Source organism: Sylvia atricapilla, chromosome 17, assembly GCF_009819655.1.
Source record: "Sylvia atricapilla isolate bSylAtr1 chromosome 17, bSylAtr1.pri, whole genome shotgun sequence".
NCBI classification, from domain to species: domain Eukaryota; kingdom Metazoa; phylum Chordata; class Aves; order Passeriformes; family Sylviidae; genus Sylvia; species Sylvia atricapilla.
The window spans coordinates 6,559,710-6,580,808 of record NC_089156.1 but is presented as its reverse complement, the minus strand read 5'-3'; the positions used below and the strand labels follow the sequence as shown (position 1 = coordinate 6,580,808).

Here is a 21,099-nt window from a genome sequence, read left to right as displayed (position 1 = left end):
GTTGTGCATTGTGACAAATGTTTTCTTTTCCTTACTGTAACTACTACTCTCTTAGAAGTGCCTTGGGCTCTACAAATTGTGGAAACAGCCTGTAATAATGGATTATTCTCATCAGAACCAATCAAACAGACTAGTGCTTGCCAAGGGCGAAAAAAGCTCATGCTGTCTGGACACATAACAATCCTGAAAACTGTAGAATAATATTCATGAGGTGAGATGTAAATGTTTCCAAAAAGTGGGTTTCTAAGTGCTGTATTTGATTTTTCTTAAGCTTTCTGGTAAAAAACCCAGCCCATTCTGTGGTTCTATGAAAAGTACACTGAGTTGGAGACACACATGTCAAATGTCAAGTCAATTTGTTTACTTTTGTCTAAGATGGAAAAAAGAGCTATTAAGTTGGAATAATAAGAAAAAATCTTGGTTTACTGTTAATTATTGTGGAATAAGGCTGCATGATAGAATGCAGCAATTCAGTTGTAACATGAGTCTGCTCACTATTTCAATACAGAGGAACTGCATGTATTATAATTTTTGTCACAGATTTGAGTTACAATCCATATTTAGAAACAGCAAAATGAATAGTTTGAGGATTTTGTGTTGACTCTTTTGGTGTTCAAATTGGCACTCCACCCTTAAGGATTAAACACATTAACAGTTAAAGCTGGTTAATTGGTGTGCAGTCCATATGATTCATTGTTTTGCTCTGTATCAACACACCCACACCAGGTGTCTCAGATAATAGGCTGGGAAACTTGGTGGTGTTGAGGATTTCCTGTCTGCAGATGTGCCAGTTACAATACTGATTGAAGCAAGTCAGCTTGTAGAGTTGGTTAAAAAACAGCTGCTATTGTTAACTAATTGTAGGCTAAATTATAGTACATATTTCCATCATTTTTGTATCATGGAATTCTGATAGGATTTTATGAATAATGTTAAAAATAATTACTGACAGTGAGACATAGTTTAATAAGCTACAGTACTATCCCTTAATATCAACCCTTTAAAAAGAACATTAGTTGTGTTTCTGGGATGAGTTTTGTTTTGCTTTTGGAATGTGTGATTTTCTGCTTGTATGGATAAGCCAACAAAAGCAGGCACAATCCTCTCTTTGTTTTTCTAGCAGCTTTTTTGAACTAGTGAAAGTATTGGGGGGGGAGGAGGAGGAAATCTCATTTTGATACATTTTAATGTAATTTAAAAGTTTCAGTCCAAAGTTTTGTAGGTAACTGTCATGGACCTGTGATATCTTGCTGAGGGACTACATACTGTTATATTCCAGTTCAGTGCAAGAGCTTGTTCTTGACCGTTATTTGACTTTTCAAGTTCATCTCTGTATGTCCTTCTGTCTTCCTAGTGCTGTCTTTGGCTTCTAGAGAATTCTTCTGAAATTACAGGATTTTGAGGTTTTCCTTAATGTAGAACCAATAAACTTCTACTACTTCATAGTATTCCCCCTGCCCTTAAGGACATGCAAAAAATGTTTGTTAGATGCCTAATTTGCCTGATTTCCAAAGCAATGGTAAATGCGTGCATGTTCAGAGCAAACATTGGATCTTTATCCAAAGGGAAGAGTAGAGATTGACACCTTTGTAAGCAGATGCAACTGCTGAGCTGCAGGGTAAAGTTGCAGGAGATCAGGCTTTGTGGAGAGGGTTCATTTCAACTCTTGAAGGGCTTAAACCAGTGGCTGGAGTGCAGCAGTTGCAAACAGCTAAAATACAAAAGGAATTGGTAAGTAGTATTTCCATATGAATTTGCAATAGATGGCAAAATATCCCTGCTGTAATTGAAATTTGATTATTGACAAAATCCTTAGAAAAGATAACTGTCACTCCATCTCCAGTGGGGCCCTACTGTGCAGAGGAGCAACAGTGGATGGATGATTGAACTAAGCAGGTATTTGCAAAATAGCCTGGAATTTGTCAGAGATACAAGGTACTGTGCTTCAGAATGCAGAGAGTATTGAGACTGGGAACACAGACAAGATTTTGATTAAGGTGAGACTGAAGTCAGATTGGATAAAGTTATAAGGTGATTTGCCAATGTACAGGGAAGAAGTGAAGACTATTGGGCTTGAGCATTATTCCAGAAAAACTCTTGTCACCCAGCAGCATTATCAAAGTGGCAGTGTACAATAAAATGCGTGGTTGGCTCCAATTTGGATTTTTCAAATGTTGGGAGGCAAACAGGCATTCCAACATCTGTGGTTAAGAAAGTCTGGAAGACCCGTTATAAAATTCTGCTGTCAGCTGCACCTTTATCACCTGGGGAACTCTTGGTGGATGTAACAATACGCTATCACTCACCACTGCTGCTTACCTGCTGATGCCTATTCCTCTGGCTTCTCCTGAGTTGAGCTGCTTCAGTCTCCACTGTTGAAGGTCCTGCACCTGAAGGTCACAGTCTGATACTTGTTCCCCTTATTCTGTGTTAAAATGGGATTACCAGAGCCCCCGGGCAGGTGATGGGACACAAGTGCCGCAGCCCAACAGAGGCAGCCTGCCCAGAGTCTGTGATGTGAGCTTCCAGCACTCCCCTGTCACTCCCTGCAGTGGAGTCCCCTGGCTGGCAGGGGGAAGCCATGTTGTTAGAGTTTACAAAAACAGATCAAAAAGCTGTTTTTTCTTTTAAAGTTAAAAGCAAATGGGGGCCGGCACTGAAAGCAGGGCTCTGTGTGGTTTTCACAGCTGTGTGGTAAGTGTATGGGTCTATGAAAGATGAGATTATGGTGTGCTGTTAGAAGTGCAGGAGGCAGGTAACCTTTTTAAGGGTCAGATTTGAGTTAAACCTTTCTTCTAGATGTCTGGCATAATATTTTGCTGTTTTGAATGAAAGCTAAATCTAATCTTGTGTCCTATACAATTGCACACTCCTGTTCTTTGGCAGTTTCAGGATATCTTCAAACTAAAAGCACATGGTCTGTTTTTAGGCCAAGGGTGGGTTTGTGTGCCTGTAGGATTTGGGATCTTAGAAATAAGCTGTGAAGTCATGCTTCCTTGAAGTTGAAAATGTGGAAAAATCAGGAGTTATGGGTATAAAATGAAACTCCTACTGAGAAATGGTGAGAATTGATTTTATAATAGTAAGTGAATGTTGGGAAACATCAGAATTCACTGAATTTGGCACTACAGCCTACCAAGACAGACTGTATAATCATGAGCCTAAGTTACTGAATTTGAGGTAAAGCAAGGATCAATAAGTATAATTCTTGTTTATGGAGGTGAACCTGTGTGGGGCTAAAGGCCAATAAAGTTTCGGTTCAGTATTTAAAAATTTTGATTTTGCCTTCAAAAATAATAGTTAAGCAGTAAAATCGAGAGTGAAACTTCACTATTGAGAAGCAGCACAATTTTTTGTAATTCTTAGCTATTAATACCAAGCTGTACATATGTTAAAATAGACTGCAGTGGAAAGGTTAAGTGTTATCCTGCAGCTTTGATAAACTCAACTGTTGTTGTCACAGGTCTTTAAATGACTCTATTGACGGGTTTTCTTTTTTTTTTCCTCTTTCAGTGCCTGCCTTTGCGTGCTAAGTTTTCTCTTGGCTCTGCCTGGCAGGAAAAAGAGGAAACTAGAAAACCCCATTAGTTGTCCATTTGCAGAATACCCAGGCTTTACTCTCAATACACAAAGAAATACAACGGTAGGAAGTTGTTTCACATCCGAGCCAAGATAAGGTCCTGAAGGTTTATTATTTTTGTTGCCTGATAGCATCAGGACTGGGGAGCAGGGGGCAGAGAAGGAACAGCAGATCAACATCCCATGAGGACAACAGAAGGGAAGACAGACAGATAGCCAAGTGCCGACAGCTTCAGTCAGTGCTCCCAGAGGAAGTGTTGGTTTCACCAGATGAAATTAATACACAGAAGTCTTTACAGAGGCATTCAGATGTGACATTGTTTGAGGGGCCTGGCTATATGGCAGATGTATAAAAGCACTGCATCATATGTTTACATATAATTAGGTCTGTATTGACAAGCCAGGTTTTACTTTTGTTTAATAATTTCCTACATTAACATCAAAGAGCTTGTTTTTATAATGAAAGCACGTTTCCCTTTTTGTTTTGCTTTGCTATAGCTCTGTATTAACATCAAATGCTAATCATGACTCACGCAAATGAGACCTGTATGTGTAGATATATCTATATTCATTTAAGGCCTCCAAAAGAGACACAATGTTTAAAAAATTCCTTAATTTGGATATATTCAGGTAATTTTTTTTCTATGTGATCCTGTGTAGCCTTAAAAATTTTGTGACTCCCACATAGTTTCACTGTGCTTATTAACTTTCAAACAAGTTGGATAGGATTTAAGATTCTAATTTCTGCTTCCTTAGATACTCTATAGAAAGCTCAGTGTAATGCTGTTGAGACTTTGGTGATCTACGTGGTAACAATGCAGAAAACACTGTAAAGATACATTTTTAAAATATGAGATAATTAGATATGATTGGAATAGGAAGCTGTAATAAAATGTGGGCTTGGTTGGATTTGCCTCATTTGTTTTTAAATACATTTGAAATGTTTCTAAACTCTACAGAAATAGCTGAAATACAGTTTGAGATAACTAAATCAGGGTTTAGGACTTGAGAGCAAAGTTGATAAAATTTTTCATCTCAGCTGAGGGAACTAAAATATTTTTAAGATAAGTGTATTCAGATTACGAGAAACAAGGACTTCAGCAATGTTTAAGATTGAACAGCATTATTAATAATTTATATTAAAAAAATACACAACACTGTTGGCACTAAGTGCCATTCTGTTTATGTTTATTGGCCATTTTCAGTGTAGAACTTGCTTAGTTTTTATATGTATGTTCGTGCTTCATTAGGAAACTGAATTTAGAGTGTTCTATAAATATGAAATCATGTGGGTTTTGCACTTTTTCCTGTAAGTATTGTCCTCCATATTTAAAAGGGATAACCCTCTGATGTCTGAGCAAAGGCAATGGTGAATGAGCTCCTTTCCCACAGTGTGTCATATCCATACTTTCCACCCCTGCAGCTTTCTCATATTTCTCATAAGTTTTGTCTTATTTCTGCTTGGACTATCAAATAGAAGAAAGTTCTTGGAGACCCACAGTGGATGCCAGCTTTTTACATTAACTCTGCTGAAGTTTTCCAATAGCTTTTACTTTAATTTCTTCTTTTTTCTCTTAAGGCCGAGCCCCCAACACCAAAACTCTCAATTTGGAGACAGTTGGAGTGAAAACTAATTCTGAAACTGGAAAGATTATTGTTGATGCCAGTGAAGCTACTTCTGTTCCTCACATTTATGCAGTTGGAGACATAACAGAGGTACTGAGTCTACATAAACTATTTTACAATAACAGGAAGCCAACTTTGTTCCTGACTAATAACTAGTCCCCAGATGTAGTCATGCTCTAGTGTATATCTTAGTGTTTTGCACTTTTTCACTTGGCAGGGCTGGAGTGTTTATGCCAACCACCTGGGTCAGTAATTTCCTTCACAGGGATCTTGTGAAGTATCTCAGCATGAGAGATTATTGCTGATGTTTATCAAGGAATGCATCACTGGTCAGAGGCTAATAATGATGTCTTTATCACTCCTATTATCTTTCTAATAATGCTTTTATCACTTTTGACATATGACTTCATATTGCCTGTGAATGCTGAGTGAAAGCAGTTCTTACCTTCTGTAGCTGAGTACGTTTACTGGGAATGACCATGACAAGTTCTGTGAGGGTATTTTGGGTGTTAATTGAGACTAATCACAAAACAGCTTTTCAGCTCCCTGATGAAAAGTGCTTCTGACAAAAGTAATTTCCTCTAGAATAAGAAAAAGTAATGGCCTAAAATACTAAATGCATTTGACTTTTGCTCATTACTTGTGAATGATTAGGCTAAATAAACATGAGGGGTGTGGCTTTCTTGTTTAGTTTTTTGGGTTTTTTTGTTTTAAGAAGGCGACATTATAACTTAAGCAAAATAATTTGCTTGTTAGAGAGGTAAAAACAGATTCTGTGGTCTTATTCTAGTGCTATTGATAATCTGTAGTCATATATGACAAGAATGTCTTGTCATGATAAATGTGCATTTAAATACTTTCAATCTGCCAATTTTCGTTTTACATAAGAGCTCAGATTATCTGCTGTAAGTTGGGCATCCTCAAATACGTTGATTTCATTAAAAATGTTTGTCTGGATCTGAACTGTAGAGTTCCAGGAGGATGTTGTCATCCTGTGCCTGGAAAATTTGGGCAATATGTAGAATACAGAGAAATGCTGGGCACTGCAAGATACAGAGTTCTCCACCTGTAACTGAAGTTTATTGAATAGAGACCTTTCTATCAAGATTGCTTTTCATATAGTGCAGGCATCTGCCTTACAAGTCTGGTAAAGATAAATACTGTAGCAATATCCAAACACTATATATAGCATAATTTTAAAGAAGTTTAAAAGATTTCTCATTCTGCTATGTTTAAAGTATTTTAAAGATCTCTCAAATATATAAACCTTACAGGTGCTTTTAGTTGCTGAAGAGATGTAACGGATTAAATGATGGCTTGGGAATTTGTCTGTGCCCTGCAAATTTCTACTGGACTTTGGAGCTGCCAGAGACACTTAAATCTCATAAATCCACTGACCACTCCTGACCTCTTCCCTCTGTGTAGACATGTGTTTCTTCCTGCCTGTCTCCATCTTCATGTGGACTTGCCATTTCCTTTTGAATTGTGTTAAAACTCTTTCCTTCTCAGATATTTCTCTTTTATTTTTTTCCTTACTCTACACAACTTCCCTGTCCTGTTGTCCTGTCCAGTCACTCAGAGCTTTGGGATTTTGTAGAGTTCCTCTCCTTTCTTCTCATTTCAGATTCCCTCTGTACTTGACACTTCTTGCTCTCGGATACTTCCTAAAGTCCACTTTCTGCTCACAACCACCTCCTACACCTGCTTATCCCTGATAAAAATGCCTTGGCTGGCCTCCTGCTTTCCAAAATTTTCCTTTTAATTTCAGCCAAGAAGCAGTTGTTAGAGGCAATGCTGGCAGGGCTTAGATTCTGTTGCTTATTTTGCTGCCAATCTGCAGTGTTATTTTGAGTATTTCCTTTTGGATCTTTTTTGTCTTCTGCCCTTTGAGGATTTGGTTAAATAAGAAATATAAAGTTGGAGGCAGGATGCTCTCCTCTTTCTTACTCTGGATCTAAAAAGTCATGTCTTCATTTATTTGTCATTTTCATTTTGTTGTTAAAACTTTTATTTCCTTTTCCTGCTTTTGTCCTTATTGGTGCAGATTTTTGAACCTCAGTGGTTCAATAGACATTTCTAAATATAAGTGTTAAAAACGGCAGCACAGTTCTGTGCTATGCCCCATGTACAATTGGGGGGAAAAATGAAAAAGTTAAGTCAGTGCTCTATAGAATATTCTCTTAAGGTTTTATCTACATATTGGCTGAATGCAGGGAATTAAAGAGATCATCATATAGAACTCATTCATTTCAAATGTTTAGAGATAAAAAGAAATACTGCCACTATCTTATCTGACTCCAGCACAATGTGACCTGTGTAATTCCACTTGCTAAGCAATGAAGTTTATTTTATTTGAATACTTAAATTAGTTTAGTAGTTGGTTTTGGGGGTTTATTTAAGCAGAATTAATTTTTATTGGTATGGGAACCAGCACTGAAAGAAATTTCTGTTGGTACATGTCTCTAAGTAACACATGAGAATCAAGGGCATCCTGCTAAGAACCACAAAGCTGCAGGGCTTGGTTGTGGAACTTTCTGGGTGTGACTGACCAAAGGAGCACAGGAAGGGGAATCTTGTTTCCTGTGAGGGAGCATCAATGATCCCTAAGAATCATTACAAAATTGTATTTTCCTCTGGCGTTCCTGCTCAGAATTTCTCTTTGCTCTGCTCTGTCCCTGTTAGGGTTTCTTTGCTCAAATTTTGTGAGTAGTTCCCAAGCCCTCCTCCCTCCTTTACCACTCTGCACTGGGTAAACACTGAATTGCTACCAAATAGCAAGGACTGCTTTTGTTGTTTGAATTCAGTGCCCTGGCTGGAAGGGGAGTGAGAGAGGGGGCAGCTGAGTTTCCTCATTGCTCAGAATGACTGTTTTCATTTGTACTGCTCAGCTGGTACAAATGGGAACCTGTGTGTGCATGGGTGTCTCGTAGCACCCCTGTATGACAAATGAAATCCTAATATTACCCAAGATTTCATCTGGAAAAAAATCTTCCAGATGTCAGTCAGTTTGCCTACCCTCAAAAAATGTTATTCAGGTTTTGACAAAATATTAATTTCAACTGGCAGGTGAAATTACATATCAGCATTTTCATCTTCTGTAATCAGGATCAGGAAAATCAGGCTGGAATTTTAGTTTGAATTATTTTTTTTCAGTGCTGATATAAACTCTGTGTTAAAATCCTTCCTCCAGTAGTGTTCTTGTTGAAAAGCATGGCACACACTATAAAGACATTTTCTCAGAAGGAGGTTTATCACATGGTCAGGCCTCTCTACATCTGTCATATTTCAAAGGGTGTTACAACAAAGATGTGTAGAGAAAGTGGAATGTACAGTATGTTGCTTTGAATAGAAATGAGACCAGAAAGAGTTGTGTTAGAACAAATACACATTACTTCAAAGCTTTTTTAAACTCTCTTAGGACCATCTCGGTTAAATGTATAATCCATTGGAGGATTCTTATGAACAATTCGTATCCATAATTATCAGCAGAGTAGTTCTACACATGACTGCAAAGTGAATGTTCATTTCAAATATTTACCAAGGAAGGTCTTTAAGTCATTGTTTATGAGGAATTGGGTTTTATCTGCATGGATGTTTTAGTAATTAGTTGGGTTTTATGGAATGCATGGCAGTGCTTTCACAATTTTATCTCTCGTTCCAATCTTCTATTCATTTCTGGAATGCCAAAACAACATATATTTCCTGCTACAAAAATGATTGGCAGGCATGTTTCAGGCAAATGTGTGTAAGAAAAAACAAATTTCATCTGGTAAATTACATTTAGAGACTTGAAAATAAAAATGCTGGATTTGAGAAATTGTGACTTGATGAATGTTAGAAAGAAAAAGGGATAGACTCGCAGCTTTGTGATTTGTCACAAGCTGTGGAGGAAAAATAAATTAGCCTTCATTAACAATTAGAATTGTGATTTCTGTTATCAGGTTAGATAAAACGTTTCAGACTGGTTTTTTGCAATTGAACTTCTAAGTGGTTTTAGTACAGATAAAAGCCTAGATCCCTGTTAATATGTAGATAATTAATATGGTCTGAAGAAAATGGTAGCTAATACCATGTACAGAGTCTGTCTGCCAACATACAAAAAAAGATGAGTTCTCTTCTGAGAACTGGTTTTGAGAGCTTATTGAATGACTCCAAGTAGGACTTTGCAGGAGTGTGACAAATGTTGTATCTAAATGGGACGTGTATGAATCAAAACTTCACACATTTTATAAAGCATTCCATGTTGTGCCACAAAAGCGTTTCTCAGTTACGGCTTTCTTACATTTCCACGTCATTCCTTCAGAATTTGTGACCTCTTTTCTCATATCAGACAAGCATTTTGATGATGTCTTGGATGAACTCTTAACAAATGCAGGTTTTATTAGATTTAGGATTTTTTTTTCCGTCTTAATAACCTATATGGACTGTTCTTCCTGGGCCTTGAAAATATTCCCTTGCAAATACCTTACTTCAATTTTCAGAAATTTTCAAGTTCTTTAAAACCAGCTCTGCAGTTCTGATGCTCCAGTGGTGCTGTGCCAGCACTCAGTTTAGTAAGGTTCTGGCACATATACAGCCCTGTTTGGATATAAAAAGTAGCCAGGACTCATGGCTTGAGCTGGAGCACATCCTGGTCATATCCTGCTGTCCTTCCCTTTCTCACTTCAAATGCAGGAAGTTTGCATTTGCCAATAGCAATCTCTTTCAAGCCCCTCTGTAATAGCAGAGCTTGAGACCAGGACCAGCTCACCCTTTAGGTCACAGTGCTAGCAAAAGAGTGTTCCACTCTTCCAGAACAGGACCAACAGAGGAAGTCAGTAACAGTGTCTACAAATAGCTGAGTTTTATGCTTGTATTCTGTAAAAATGTGTCAGATAATTTTTTTAATGGTTGCTTTAAACTAGGCTCTTCTTGGTTTAAAAAGACACTTTGAAAGATTTCTTCATGGCTTACTTTGGAGAGAAGGGATGAAGTGAACAGTCAGCATGGGAATATGTGCTGCCTTTCAAGAGGTGACATGATAAGATATAAAGATTTGACATATTTGTGACTTTTTTCCCCCAAAAAGACAGATAGTAAACTCAGACTTTAAAGCATGTTTGGACAGAAATTATTATTGCTTTTTCTATTTGGAGCCCTGGCCACCAAGCTAGAATTCCAACGATTTGGCCTTCCTCTGACTATTGTCCCAGGAGAAATCTTTGGATGCTGCTTTTCCTAAAGTTCAAACAAAGCTTTGTGCTGTCTTCTTAGGGCCGTCCTGAATTAACACCCACAGCAATAGCTGCAGGAAAACTGCTGGCTCAGCGTCTTTTTGGCCAATCTTCAGAGCTGATGGACTATGACAATGTGAGTTGTTACGTCTTTCTTCACTAAGGACAATCTTCGGCTTTTTCCTTTTAAATAATTTTAAAGGAATTGCTCTTCTCGCCAGCTTTGACAGCAGCCAGAGTGGAGCTGTGTGCCCAAGCTGCACCTCTCAGTTGTGCACAAATGTCTGCCAGGCAGCTGCTGCACATGGTTCAGCAGTAACACCTTCTGCTTCCTCCTGAGCAGGTGCCCACCACAGTCTTCACTCCCTTAGAGTATGGTTGTGTTGGCCTGTCAGAAGAAGCAGCTGTGCAGCGTCACGGATCAGATAATATTGAGGTATAAAAACATTTTTAATTTTCTACCAGTTGCCCTGTGGAAAGGAAGAATTTTTGCTCTATCAGGTCAAACTTCTGCTCCCCAAAATACTGTGTTTACAGGGAATTGGTGTCTCCAGAAGTGCTCAGAACTCCAGTAGTATTGCAGCAGGTCACAATAGGAACTGTTACTTATTGGGCTTAAAACAATGATAGGGTGTGACAGCTTCGAAGTAGCTGCCATTTTAGCAAGTTAAATTGTGCAGCATCATTAAATAATGGTATTGTTAGTTTCTAAAAGTTACCCTTCAAAAGATACGTTGTCTTACTCTTACTCAACATAGTACTTACTTATTTTGCCCCAGGGAAAATCATTAATGAGAAAAGAAGAATTCAGAATGCAAAAATTACAGTTTGGATTTTGTTGTGCATTATTGTAGATATGAAAAGATTCCTGGATTTTGTTGTTCTCAGTAAACAAGGTATTGAAGCTTTGGGAGAAGCTTAAAAATGCTAGTCTTTTCCCTTTAATATGGTGCATTAGTCTGAGTAGCATTATTTGTGAGGGTTTTTTTCAGTTTTGTTTTTAATCTAATGATTCTCTGAAAAAGGTTTGTGTTAAGCTCTTACTGTGCTTTGCATATTTTTATTCAAAATAACCAACAGGTTATAAACAAATCAATTTTTGTACAAAGGTATAAATATGTAGTAATAGTAGTTATTATAGTAATAAATACTGAGTTTTGACATAAAAGTACTCTCTAACACAAAATGTTATTGTTTTTCCTGCCAGGTATACCATGCATATTACAAACCTTTAGAGTTTACAGTGGCTGAAAGAGATGCAACTCAATGCTATATGAAAGTGAGTTTTGTGGGCTTTTAACTTGCTTTTAACTTAAAACAGAATATGGTACAGCCAACTTTAAAGAACATTGTTTGGCAAAACAACATCTCAAGATGGATATTTTCTTGGTGACAGACATCTTGAAATTGCTTTACAGATATTAGCATTTTTCAGAACTGACATTCTGCTGATAAATACCATCTTTGAACTGCGTTTAAGGTCCTAAAAATTATTTCAGATTCTACAGAGATTAATCTCTGCTTCTCCCAGCAAAGTTCTTAACTGGTTAGATGTAGTATTTATATTGACACATCTTGCCAAAAGTATGTTACCTTCAAAACTTAAGCATAAGGCTTACAAAACTACAGTAACTATTCAGTCTCTGCTTAAGAAAACAAAAAAAGCTCCTGGTCTAGACCAAAGTACCAGACCTGAAAAGGGCCTTCTGCAGAAATCCAGTTGCTTCAGTGTTGGAAAGGTTTCTGATGCTCTTGCCTACAGTAGAGGATCTTAGATAAGATGAAGTGTAGTGTTGGTAGAATATATAGTTTTCTTTTTCTTCCTTTTCTCCTCATCATCACGGAACAGTCTTTTGGTGCATAAATGTGTCCATCAATTATATTATACAATATTATATTGTTATTGTTTGTAAGGAATGTCCATTGTCAATAATTGCAATCAGTCTTTCTGACTCTATTTTGTCACCTCTGAATTATGTAAATGCTTCCCTTAAGTGTCCCAGGTACCAGTGCAACAAAGGTGATGATATTAAATTTAATGTATTCCCTTTGAATTATGTCAATTAGAGTAAATATTTAAGGGTGAAGTAGTAACAGCATAATAGTTGTTGGCTGATACTTAGTCCTTACTAAACTCAAAACATATAAACAAACATTTAACTTGAGTCTTTCAAACACTACTGCAAGAATTTCTCCTTTAAAATGCCTTAATATTTAAAGTCCCACATCAGGATTTCTGCTGTTCCTGGCATTCCTGATGAAAGAATTTAAGCTTTTACTGAATAGCAGAACTTAATAGATTAGTGATAATTTAATGCTTGATGGGAGGATGCAGGGAGAGACTGACTTTCTTTTCATAATTATAAAGATGGTGTCCTTACAGGAACTAAAATGTTTTCATTAAGTTCTCTAATAAAAATTAAGTGTGCAATGACTCAGGCTCTCCTAGATGCTTATTAACCTTCATCTTTGGCTGCTTCTGGGGCTCAACTCCTTTTTAGGTTATGTGCCCCATGTGGTAAATGTATCTCACCAAACATGCTGCTCTAAGTGATTAGTGACTGAGTCACAAAGGCACAAAATATCCTGGAACTGGCAGTGGTCATCTGTGAAAATACAGCTGATGAAAACAACTGCGCTGGCTTGGAGAAATGCTGAGGTGGCCACTCAGTGGAAAAGAGCACTGGTCTGGTCACCAGACTACAGAAAGTACTTGGAGGATTTCATACAAATGGCAAACAACAAAGTATTCAACACCAGAAATTATTGCTGTCAGTGGCTCCCTCAAGTCTGAAAGAAATACACTAATAAAGCTTCAATTCAGGAAAGTGCTTAAGGACAATAAGAGTAAGACCTATTGAAGTCAGTAAGACTTCAAGCAAGTGCATAAGTTTTTGGCACACTGGAAATAAACAGCTGAACTAGGATCTCGGGGCACTCCAGTTTCATTTAATTCATCTTCATGCCTTATCTTTAAGTGTTCTAAGAAAAGATCTTTTTGTGATGTATTGTTTTCAGATGGTGTGCTTACGAGAGAGGGAGCAACAAATACTTGGCCTTCATTTCATTGGACCAAATGCAGGCGAAGTTATTCAAGGATTTGCTCTTGGAATCAAGTAAGTACAAAAGAATGTCTCTAGCTTCTAAAGCCTGCTTCTTAAGTTATTGTAAGATTATAAAAGATAGCTGCCTAGTTTTGGCAACACTATAAAGAATGCATGCTTTTTGTTACTTTTATGGAGTATTCCACATATTTTCACTAAAAATGCTGCAGTTCTTCATTAAGATGTACTGGATTTAGTTACTGTAATACTGGATATAGTTAGGGAACAACTGAGGAAATATATTGTTGATTTGATATAGTTAAAGCAAAAAACAGAATTAAGCATTAACTTAACTAAGGTTAGTTTTTTCAGTGTAGCTTGTTTTGCATTCTGTGCATGGGATAGGAAATCACCATGCAGTTTTGTGAGTTACTTCTTTAAAAATATATTTGTGCTTTTCAGAAAAACCTTTCTTTGCACCTGCCAAACATTTCCTTTCCTAATATCTTTAAATTTCCACAGCCATGACTTCTTAAAAGTTCAGCAAGGTTTGAATGAATTCTTATATTGCTGGGGTATAAGCTAAATATAGTATAGTGAAAAAGAAACTTGTATAGGATGATGGGAGAGGGAAGATACTTTTGTTTGAAGTGATCTGATAATTGCAATAAAACCTTATTCTTTGTGATCTGATCTTGTTTAAGATTTTGCTCAAATATTAATATAGAAATCCTCCATTTGAAGGAGCACGGAGTGATTCTCGGTCCGCTCTGGTTGCATGGAAAATTCTTGCTATTCTTTTTTGTGTGCTACAATTATTTCTTACTTGCTTTTTCCTTTCCACTTCATATTGCTGATTTACATCTTCAGAAATGTTGATTCCTATATTTACATTACAAAATTAAAATTTTTAACTCCCTCTTCAAAGAAAGTAGTCTGGGACATCATAAATTATCGCCAGTGTGGACAGTTCATTTTCCTAAATTTGATCACCATTTTACTGCAGTTTTAGTCCTGCAGTTGTGAGTGACTATTATAAATGAAAAGCAGAAAGGATTAAGAAAGCAGGACCACAAGTATCATGTGAGGAATATCTTGGAAATCACTGATTGCAGTGTACCCTCAGTACACATTTTCAACATGTGTTTGTAGTCCATTAATTGCCAAGTGGTATAGATTCTAGAAGTACATTTTTTAGGATGTCATTGTTTTGAAGTTTTATCCAAAATAACCATTGAAAAGGAAGCACATGAAACTGGAGTACTTTTCTGCCTTGCTTGAGGGAAATGAAAACTTTAGCCACAGTAAGAGGTTTTCAGCAGGTCAGATTCCTGTATTGGTTTCTATTGCATTTCACAAATCCAGAGCTTTCAATGTGGAATCCCCACTGTAAAAACTGTTCTTATCCTTTGTCAAATATTAGGTTTTACTTCAGCCTCTTGAAGGATGAGTTTTCATCTTCCCTCCCCACCCAGCACTCCAGTAACATCTGTGGTCAGCAAAGATCTTTTGCTTGTCAGTGCTTTTTTGAATGTAAGTGGAGACACCAGAAGGCATCTATGGCTTCCTTCCCTGTATTTTGTAGAGGGAGATAACATTATTCCATAGAGAGCTTGACACAATCCTTAAATCCAGGGCCATTCCAGCTATTCCTACAGCATGGCTTGCCAGGAATAGCAGTTCAAAAGAAAGTCATCAAGTCTTTCGAATGTTACTGGACAAGTAACAAGTGGGATTGTAGCGCAAGAGGGTTTGGGTGGGTCTTGTTTGCTTGTTTGTTTTATTTTTTCAAATCAGAGACATTTTTTTTCTCACTTATAACATTGATATGTTATGTGTAAGCACCAGAGACTTCAAGTTCATGGGAGAATATTCTGGTATTATTTCCTTCAGCAGATTCTTTCCAACAGTTCTAATTATGACTTTCTTCCTCTTGTGTGTATGTGTGCATTTTTTTCCATCTGGAGTTAGTGAAACACACATGTATGTACAAGAAAAGCTGAAGGTTGCAGTTTTGTCATATGTTTTTGCCATAGGCTCAGTTGTGACTTAGGGTAAATTGCTTCATTCTCTCTGTCTCAACTCTTATGACAATTCTTTCCTGCCTCAGTGTTGGGAAGTTGGGCGTCTACATGTTGGGTAAGTGCCTGAGAAATAATAGCATTGTTTGAAGATCAAGTGCAACTTCTTTACCTGATCAAATGGACAGGAACAGAATTACTTTGATGTTTTAGGACCTTCTTGGTGCTTCAGATGAATAACATTTGACTTTGTGGGTACTTTTTTTGTTGTTTTTTGGTAGATGTGGTGCTACGTATCCTCAGATGATGAAGACAGTTGGCATTCACCCCACCTGTGCTGAAGAAGTTACCAAGCTGCACATTACAAAGCGTTCTGGCCTGGATGCAACAGTCACAGGCTGCTGAGGTTAAATACCATCCCTGGAAAGAAGGAAAAAAAGCACAAAACATATTTGTAAAAAAAAGGGGCACTTAAATGGTTCAGGTTACAGGAATCTTTCTTGTTCTCCTTGTAGAGAGCTTTTTCTCACAGCCAAAAAATTTTGCACCATCACAGTTCTAAAACCAATGTAGTTCTGCAGCAAAAAATCTCTCATTTTAAGTGCCTGAAGCTCTTCAGTTGCTGGGAGCTGGGGAATAATCACAGTATTTTATATGTAAATATAACTAAAGCCTGTGACATCTGAGGCCATCCACAAATGAAGCAGTTGTCATTTGGGTTTCCCTCTCGGCTGCCAGCAGAAGAGTCTCAGATGCTGGAAATCTCTTAGAAGTTTGGTGGGATGCTTTGTCCTGTATGCTTGGATTGCTCATTATTGATCCTAGTACTTAACTCTGAGACTCTGCATTCACTAGTGGAAACAAGCTGCTGGAGTGGGTAACAAAGGGAAAGCAGTCCTCTTTGGGGGTTTTTCCTTTAAAATGTCATATATAAAGGAATTTAATAGAAAAATCACCTGAAGGTGTACTGCTGCTGGAATCACAGTGGATTAATCAGTAGCAGCCTGAGCACAGTGTTATGGTGAGGACTGAGAATGAATGATCTCAGAGGTGCTGAAGGAAGAATTGGGTTTTATGGTGGTGCCTCTGCCTACTTCTGAAAGTTTTAATCCAGCTCAGTCCAAACTAAATTGCCCCATGTCACAAATTTCTGCTTGAACAGTGTATATTAAACTAAGTATAGTAAAACCCTCTAATAATCCACCTTATGCAGCATTTTCAGTTTTATAGAATGCAGAACTATGGCTGACACTGAAATATTTTCTTGCTTTGTTTTCAAGACTTTCTTACTGATGAGCTGGAGACTGTATCTGAACTGACTTATGTCTGGCTTTAATAAAACACATTACTGAAGGGAACTACATTAAGCAGTGATCCAGAAAAGAAATGGTCCTGCCCTGAGCAAAAATATAAAATAATCATCTGCAACTTTTTCTTCTTTTTTTTTTTTTTTTTCGTGTACTGGCCCCAGTAAGAAAGCATTTCCCTGTTGCAAATTCCTGCTGATTTTTGTGCTCTCCAGAAGGGGGAGGTGCTGGCTCATCTGTGGAAGGAGAGGAACAAATTGAGGGTGAAGCTTCTTGTGCAGAGCCCCGTTAAGGAGGTAGCGTGACAAAGGCAAACACAAACCCAACTGCACTGGATTTCAGTCCCAGTCGCAGTTGCAATATTTGATGTGCACAGTCACAGATTCTTGCACCCTTTACAGCAGAATAGTGCCCATTGGAAGAGACCAGCTTCAGGTGAAACAAAATATATCCTTTTTGCAGTTAATTGATGTCCGTGTTTTATGTGTGGAATTTGTTATTTTCATTCCAGACTTGTTGCAGTTTTGAAGAATAGTCTGATGATTATGTGTGTATCTGCTATTTAATTTGATTGGTATTTCACTGCTGCAGCAACACAGACAATTGTTTATATTGAGTGTGAAATAACTTTTACAATGAGAATTGTACTTGTCTGAGAAACTACTAGACAACAGGGATCAAAAATTCCTTGTAAAATAGGATTTAACAAATTTTATCACACTCTCATTGATATGAGAATATTAAATTTTCAAATTTTTTTAAACTTTAACAACAACAAAAGAAATCCTAAATGCTTTCTCTGCAAATTTTCCTGATTTTTTTTTTGGTCCATATTTCTGGTCCATAAAATAGGAAGAAGTGATACAGTTGGACTCCAAGGGGCATTCCCTATCAGATCTGCTGATGCCATTTTTCATCTATAAAGTCATCTGTAAGTTTATAGTTAACAAGAAATATTTGGATTGGAAATGTTGAAACAATGCCTGAATTTTGAAGCTGCATTTAGAAGAAACGATGAAAACTTTGTATCTCTATAAATAGGTGCATTCCTGCACATTCAGAAATTTCTGTTTCCTTTCATAAAGGGCCTTATGAGTATGATGCAGCCAAAATATTGCTAGAATTCCCTCAGCTGTTTACAAAAAAAAAAAAAAAAAAAAAAAGAGTTTGGAGTAAATTAGGGTTTCTTAAAATGTTTTATTTAATAATTCAAAATATGGAGATACAGCCTAATAGATCTTGCTGTGAGAAGAAGTTTGCCTCTGACAAAACTCTAACCTTTATGTGTGTAAGATTTTCTTTCCAGCGATTACCTGTTAGAGTTCCTTTTGCTTCCCAAAAATGAAAGCCTTGGTGTTTAACCATGTAAAATCTGCTGCTCTTCTCTGCCCTACCAATGCATCAAGCAGACAGATCAATGGAAAGATGAGTTAATTTCATTGGTCATAAAGTTCAAATTAATTGTTTGGGACAGCAAATAGGAAATGTGTCCTCAGTATATATAGAGTGTGAAACTAAGGCATGTCATGGTTTTCAGAAGAAACAGAACTGTCTTGGTTTTAGAACTGCTGAGTGGCCTGCATGAAATTGTTCCTGTCTCGTCAACAGCACGCTGGTTCTGTTCCTCATTTAGTGGAAAATGCTCTTGCCCCCTGAAGTAAAACTAAACATACAATCCCACCTACAAAATAATGTCAGAATCAACAGCAAAACAGAATAATGACAAATATTGTGAGTGTGCTTTTTTTCCTGAAGGATTCACCGGGGATGGTGCTTAAGAATTGTTTTTAAAAGCCTGACTAATGTAAATTGAAGCAGTTGATCCACATTGCAACTTATTGATTGCATGTGAAAACGTACAAACAAAAATGTAGTCAGGCTTCTTAGGATGCCAGCTGATGAGGATTTGTTTGTCAAACCACACTGTGGTGCAAACAAGTCTGAGCTTTGCTGGGTCCCTCTTATATGTGATCCCAATATTTATTGTGTTGTGAATTAATTAATGAATAAAGAATATTTTTTCTAATAAATGTGTGATTGCACTTGCTCAATTTTGTACGTATGATTTCTGCTTATAATAGATTATATTTTGATCTTAATGCTGTCTCTCTTAGTTGAAGTATGTATTAAGGAAATGAAGAAGTAGACAGACTCAGCCCTTTTATTAAGAAAATGTTGATATCTGTGTGTAAATTGAATAACCATTGAAAAGTCTCAATGGATGGCCTCTTATTTAAATTACAATTAAGCGAATCTTTCGACTGGGTAAGTATGGGTTCAAATATTGTCTCGTTTACTCCAGCTGACAAGGTCTAACAGGTATTTTCATTGTCCCTGCATGCTGACTTACTTCTTGAAGTCTTGTCAAGAGTAAACTCCCTGAGTGCAGTCAGAGCATTGTACAGGGCTACAGTATTCTATGTGAGCTGTTCACTTTTGGCTTTAAACTAGAACACAGAGTGGAGAAAATGCATAGCTACAAAGCCAGTTAGTAGCTGTGGGTACTGATAGGTAAAAATATTAGAAAATTAATAGAGAAGTGACTAGCAAAATATATTTAGAACACTGAGAAACTTCTCTGTCAAAAAAAGTAGGGAGTGCATTGTTCAATTAATCTCAATTTTCTTTTATCTTAAGTCCACTGATTTTGATGAGAAGTTCCCATAAAGTCAGGTCATACTGAGCTTCTGAAACAGGCTAGTTTAGTATTGCCTCAGTAAATGCCCTGGATTTGATGCTGAGAATGAATATTGACTTTGGTCTATGTAAAGGCATTTCTATTTCTGCATTTTTAATCTATTTCAATTTCCTGGAATATTTCATTGCAGGTTCTAGCTAATTAGGATAGCTAGTAACAGTGGCTAAAAAAAGGAATAAGGTAAGCATAATTCTTGACTATCTTTTTCTTATTTTCATATATCAATTAATCCCAAAGCAAAAAGAATAACAGGCAAGCATACAGACAAAATAAATTTGGAATAGAATTTATTGCATTATTTATATTATACCTAATGATAGCTTGTTCTCAAAGTGTGTACAATTAAGTTTTGCCTTTTCCCATTTCTGCATGTACTGTATTTTGTTACATCTACTGAAAATTGTTAATACAGTTTAGATTATTCCAGACCAGGAGCTGGAAAAGATACTTCAGTACAACAGATACACTTTTTTTTTGCTAGCATTGTTATTCTGATAAAAACCATAGATGCCATAATGTTTCTGACCAAAGCAGCTGAGTATTTTAAAGACTTCTGAGTTTGAAGAGTTCTCTTCAGTGGCTCATGTCTGTCTAACAAAGTAGGCAATTCTGTGCCCATATAAATGGCCATTTGTATAAATGCCAGTGACATCAGTGTACTCAAAGTTAAGGCTGGCCATTAATTTCAGTGGGATGCAAGCATGTGTCTTAAGTGCTTTGTTAAAGGGGAATCAATATAAGCATATGCCAAAATGTCTTTCGTTATTACAGCTGGGGAACAGGCTGCAATTATGATTCAAAACATAAAAGGTACAATAGACATCTATGATTAGGCAATGAAATATGCCTTTAATAAGCATAGTGCAGACAGTTTGTTTTGCAATACCTAAACTTGCAATACGTAAACGTATAAAATTCATTGACTTTTTCATCCCTTCAGATCTGTGTGCTCTCTTTCAAGAGAGGTTTTTTACTTTAATGCACAAAGTTTTCCTGATGTTCTTCCAGCCGAAAGCCTGGGTTTGTATGTATTTATTCTAGTGCCAAACTTGGATTTTACTGGGAAAAGAGGAAACAGCAGAGCAGACCTTTTTTCTTTCTCTTTTTTTTCCCCCTTTTTCCCAGGGCAGCATGCAACAGATATGCTTAATTACTCTAACTGATTTTTTTAAAAATTGAATATTTCTGTCCACTACATGTCAAAGAGCTAATTATGTTTCCGTTGTGGTACTCAAAGTCAATATTGTCAGCTCTTCTTAGTTCTAATCCTCTACATTGAATTTTGATGGGCCAGGTGAAATATCCCCTTCAGCACCTTACTGCAATTCTTGTCAATCATCTTGCCATGAAAAACATGCACATTACAAAGGCTTTGGCAACACTGCATCTGATTTCAGTCTTTAATCTTATATGCATCTTAAGAAAACATCATTCCAACTACTGACATTCTGTTTGGGACACGAATGGGATCCTATTTGCTGTGGGAAACAAGGGAAAATTGTCTAATCCTTAATGGATATAATGGAACTCTTTGGCCATCACAGTGTAAAGGCTTAGTAAACCATAGATCTAGGAAAAAATAATTATGATGGTGAACTGATGAAGAAATTA

The 21,099-nt window shown here is 37.0% G+C and overlaps 2 protein-coding genes across 2 annotated transcripts in view; one reads left to right on the top strand and one right to left on the bottom strand.

The window, feature by feature from the left end:
• Positions 1–18,837, top strand: part of TXNRD2 (thioredoxin reductase 2) — a 31,033-nt gene extending 12,196 nt beyond the window's left edge. The window contains exons 12-17 of the mRNA XM_066331437.1: positions 5,159–5,295; positions 10,459–10,554; positions 10,762–10,854; positions 11,626–11,697; positions 13,437–13,534; positions 15,765–18,837. Of these exons, the coding sequence (XP_066187534.1) occupies positions 5,159–5,295; positions 10,459–10,554; positions 10,762–10,854; positions 11,626–11,697; positions 13,437–13,534; positions 15,765–15,888 (620 nt within the window). The 3' untranslated portion in view covers positions 15,889–18,837. The remainder of the gene's footprint in view (positions 1–5,158; positions 5,296–10,458; positions 10,555–10,761; positions 10,855–11,625; positions 11,698–13,436; positions 13,535–15,764) is intronic.
• Positions 1–21,099, bottom strand: part of TANGO2 (transport and golgi organization 2 homolog) — a 423,798-nt gene that overhangs the window by 319,868 nt on the left and 82,831 nt on the right. The gene's annotated exons all lie outside the window — the stretch shown is intronic.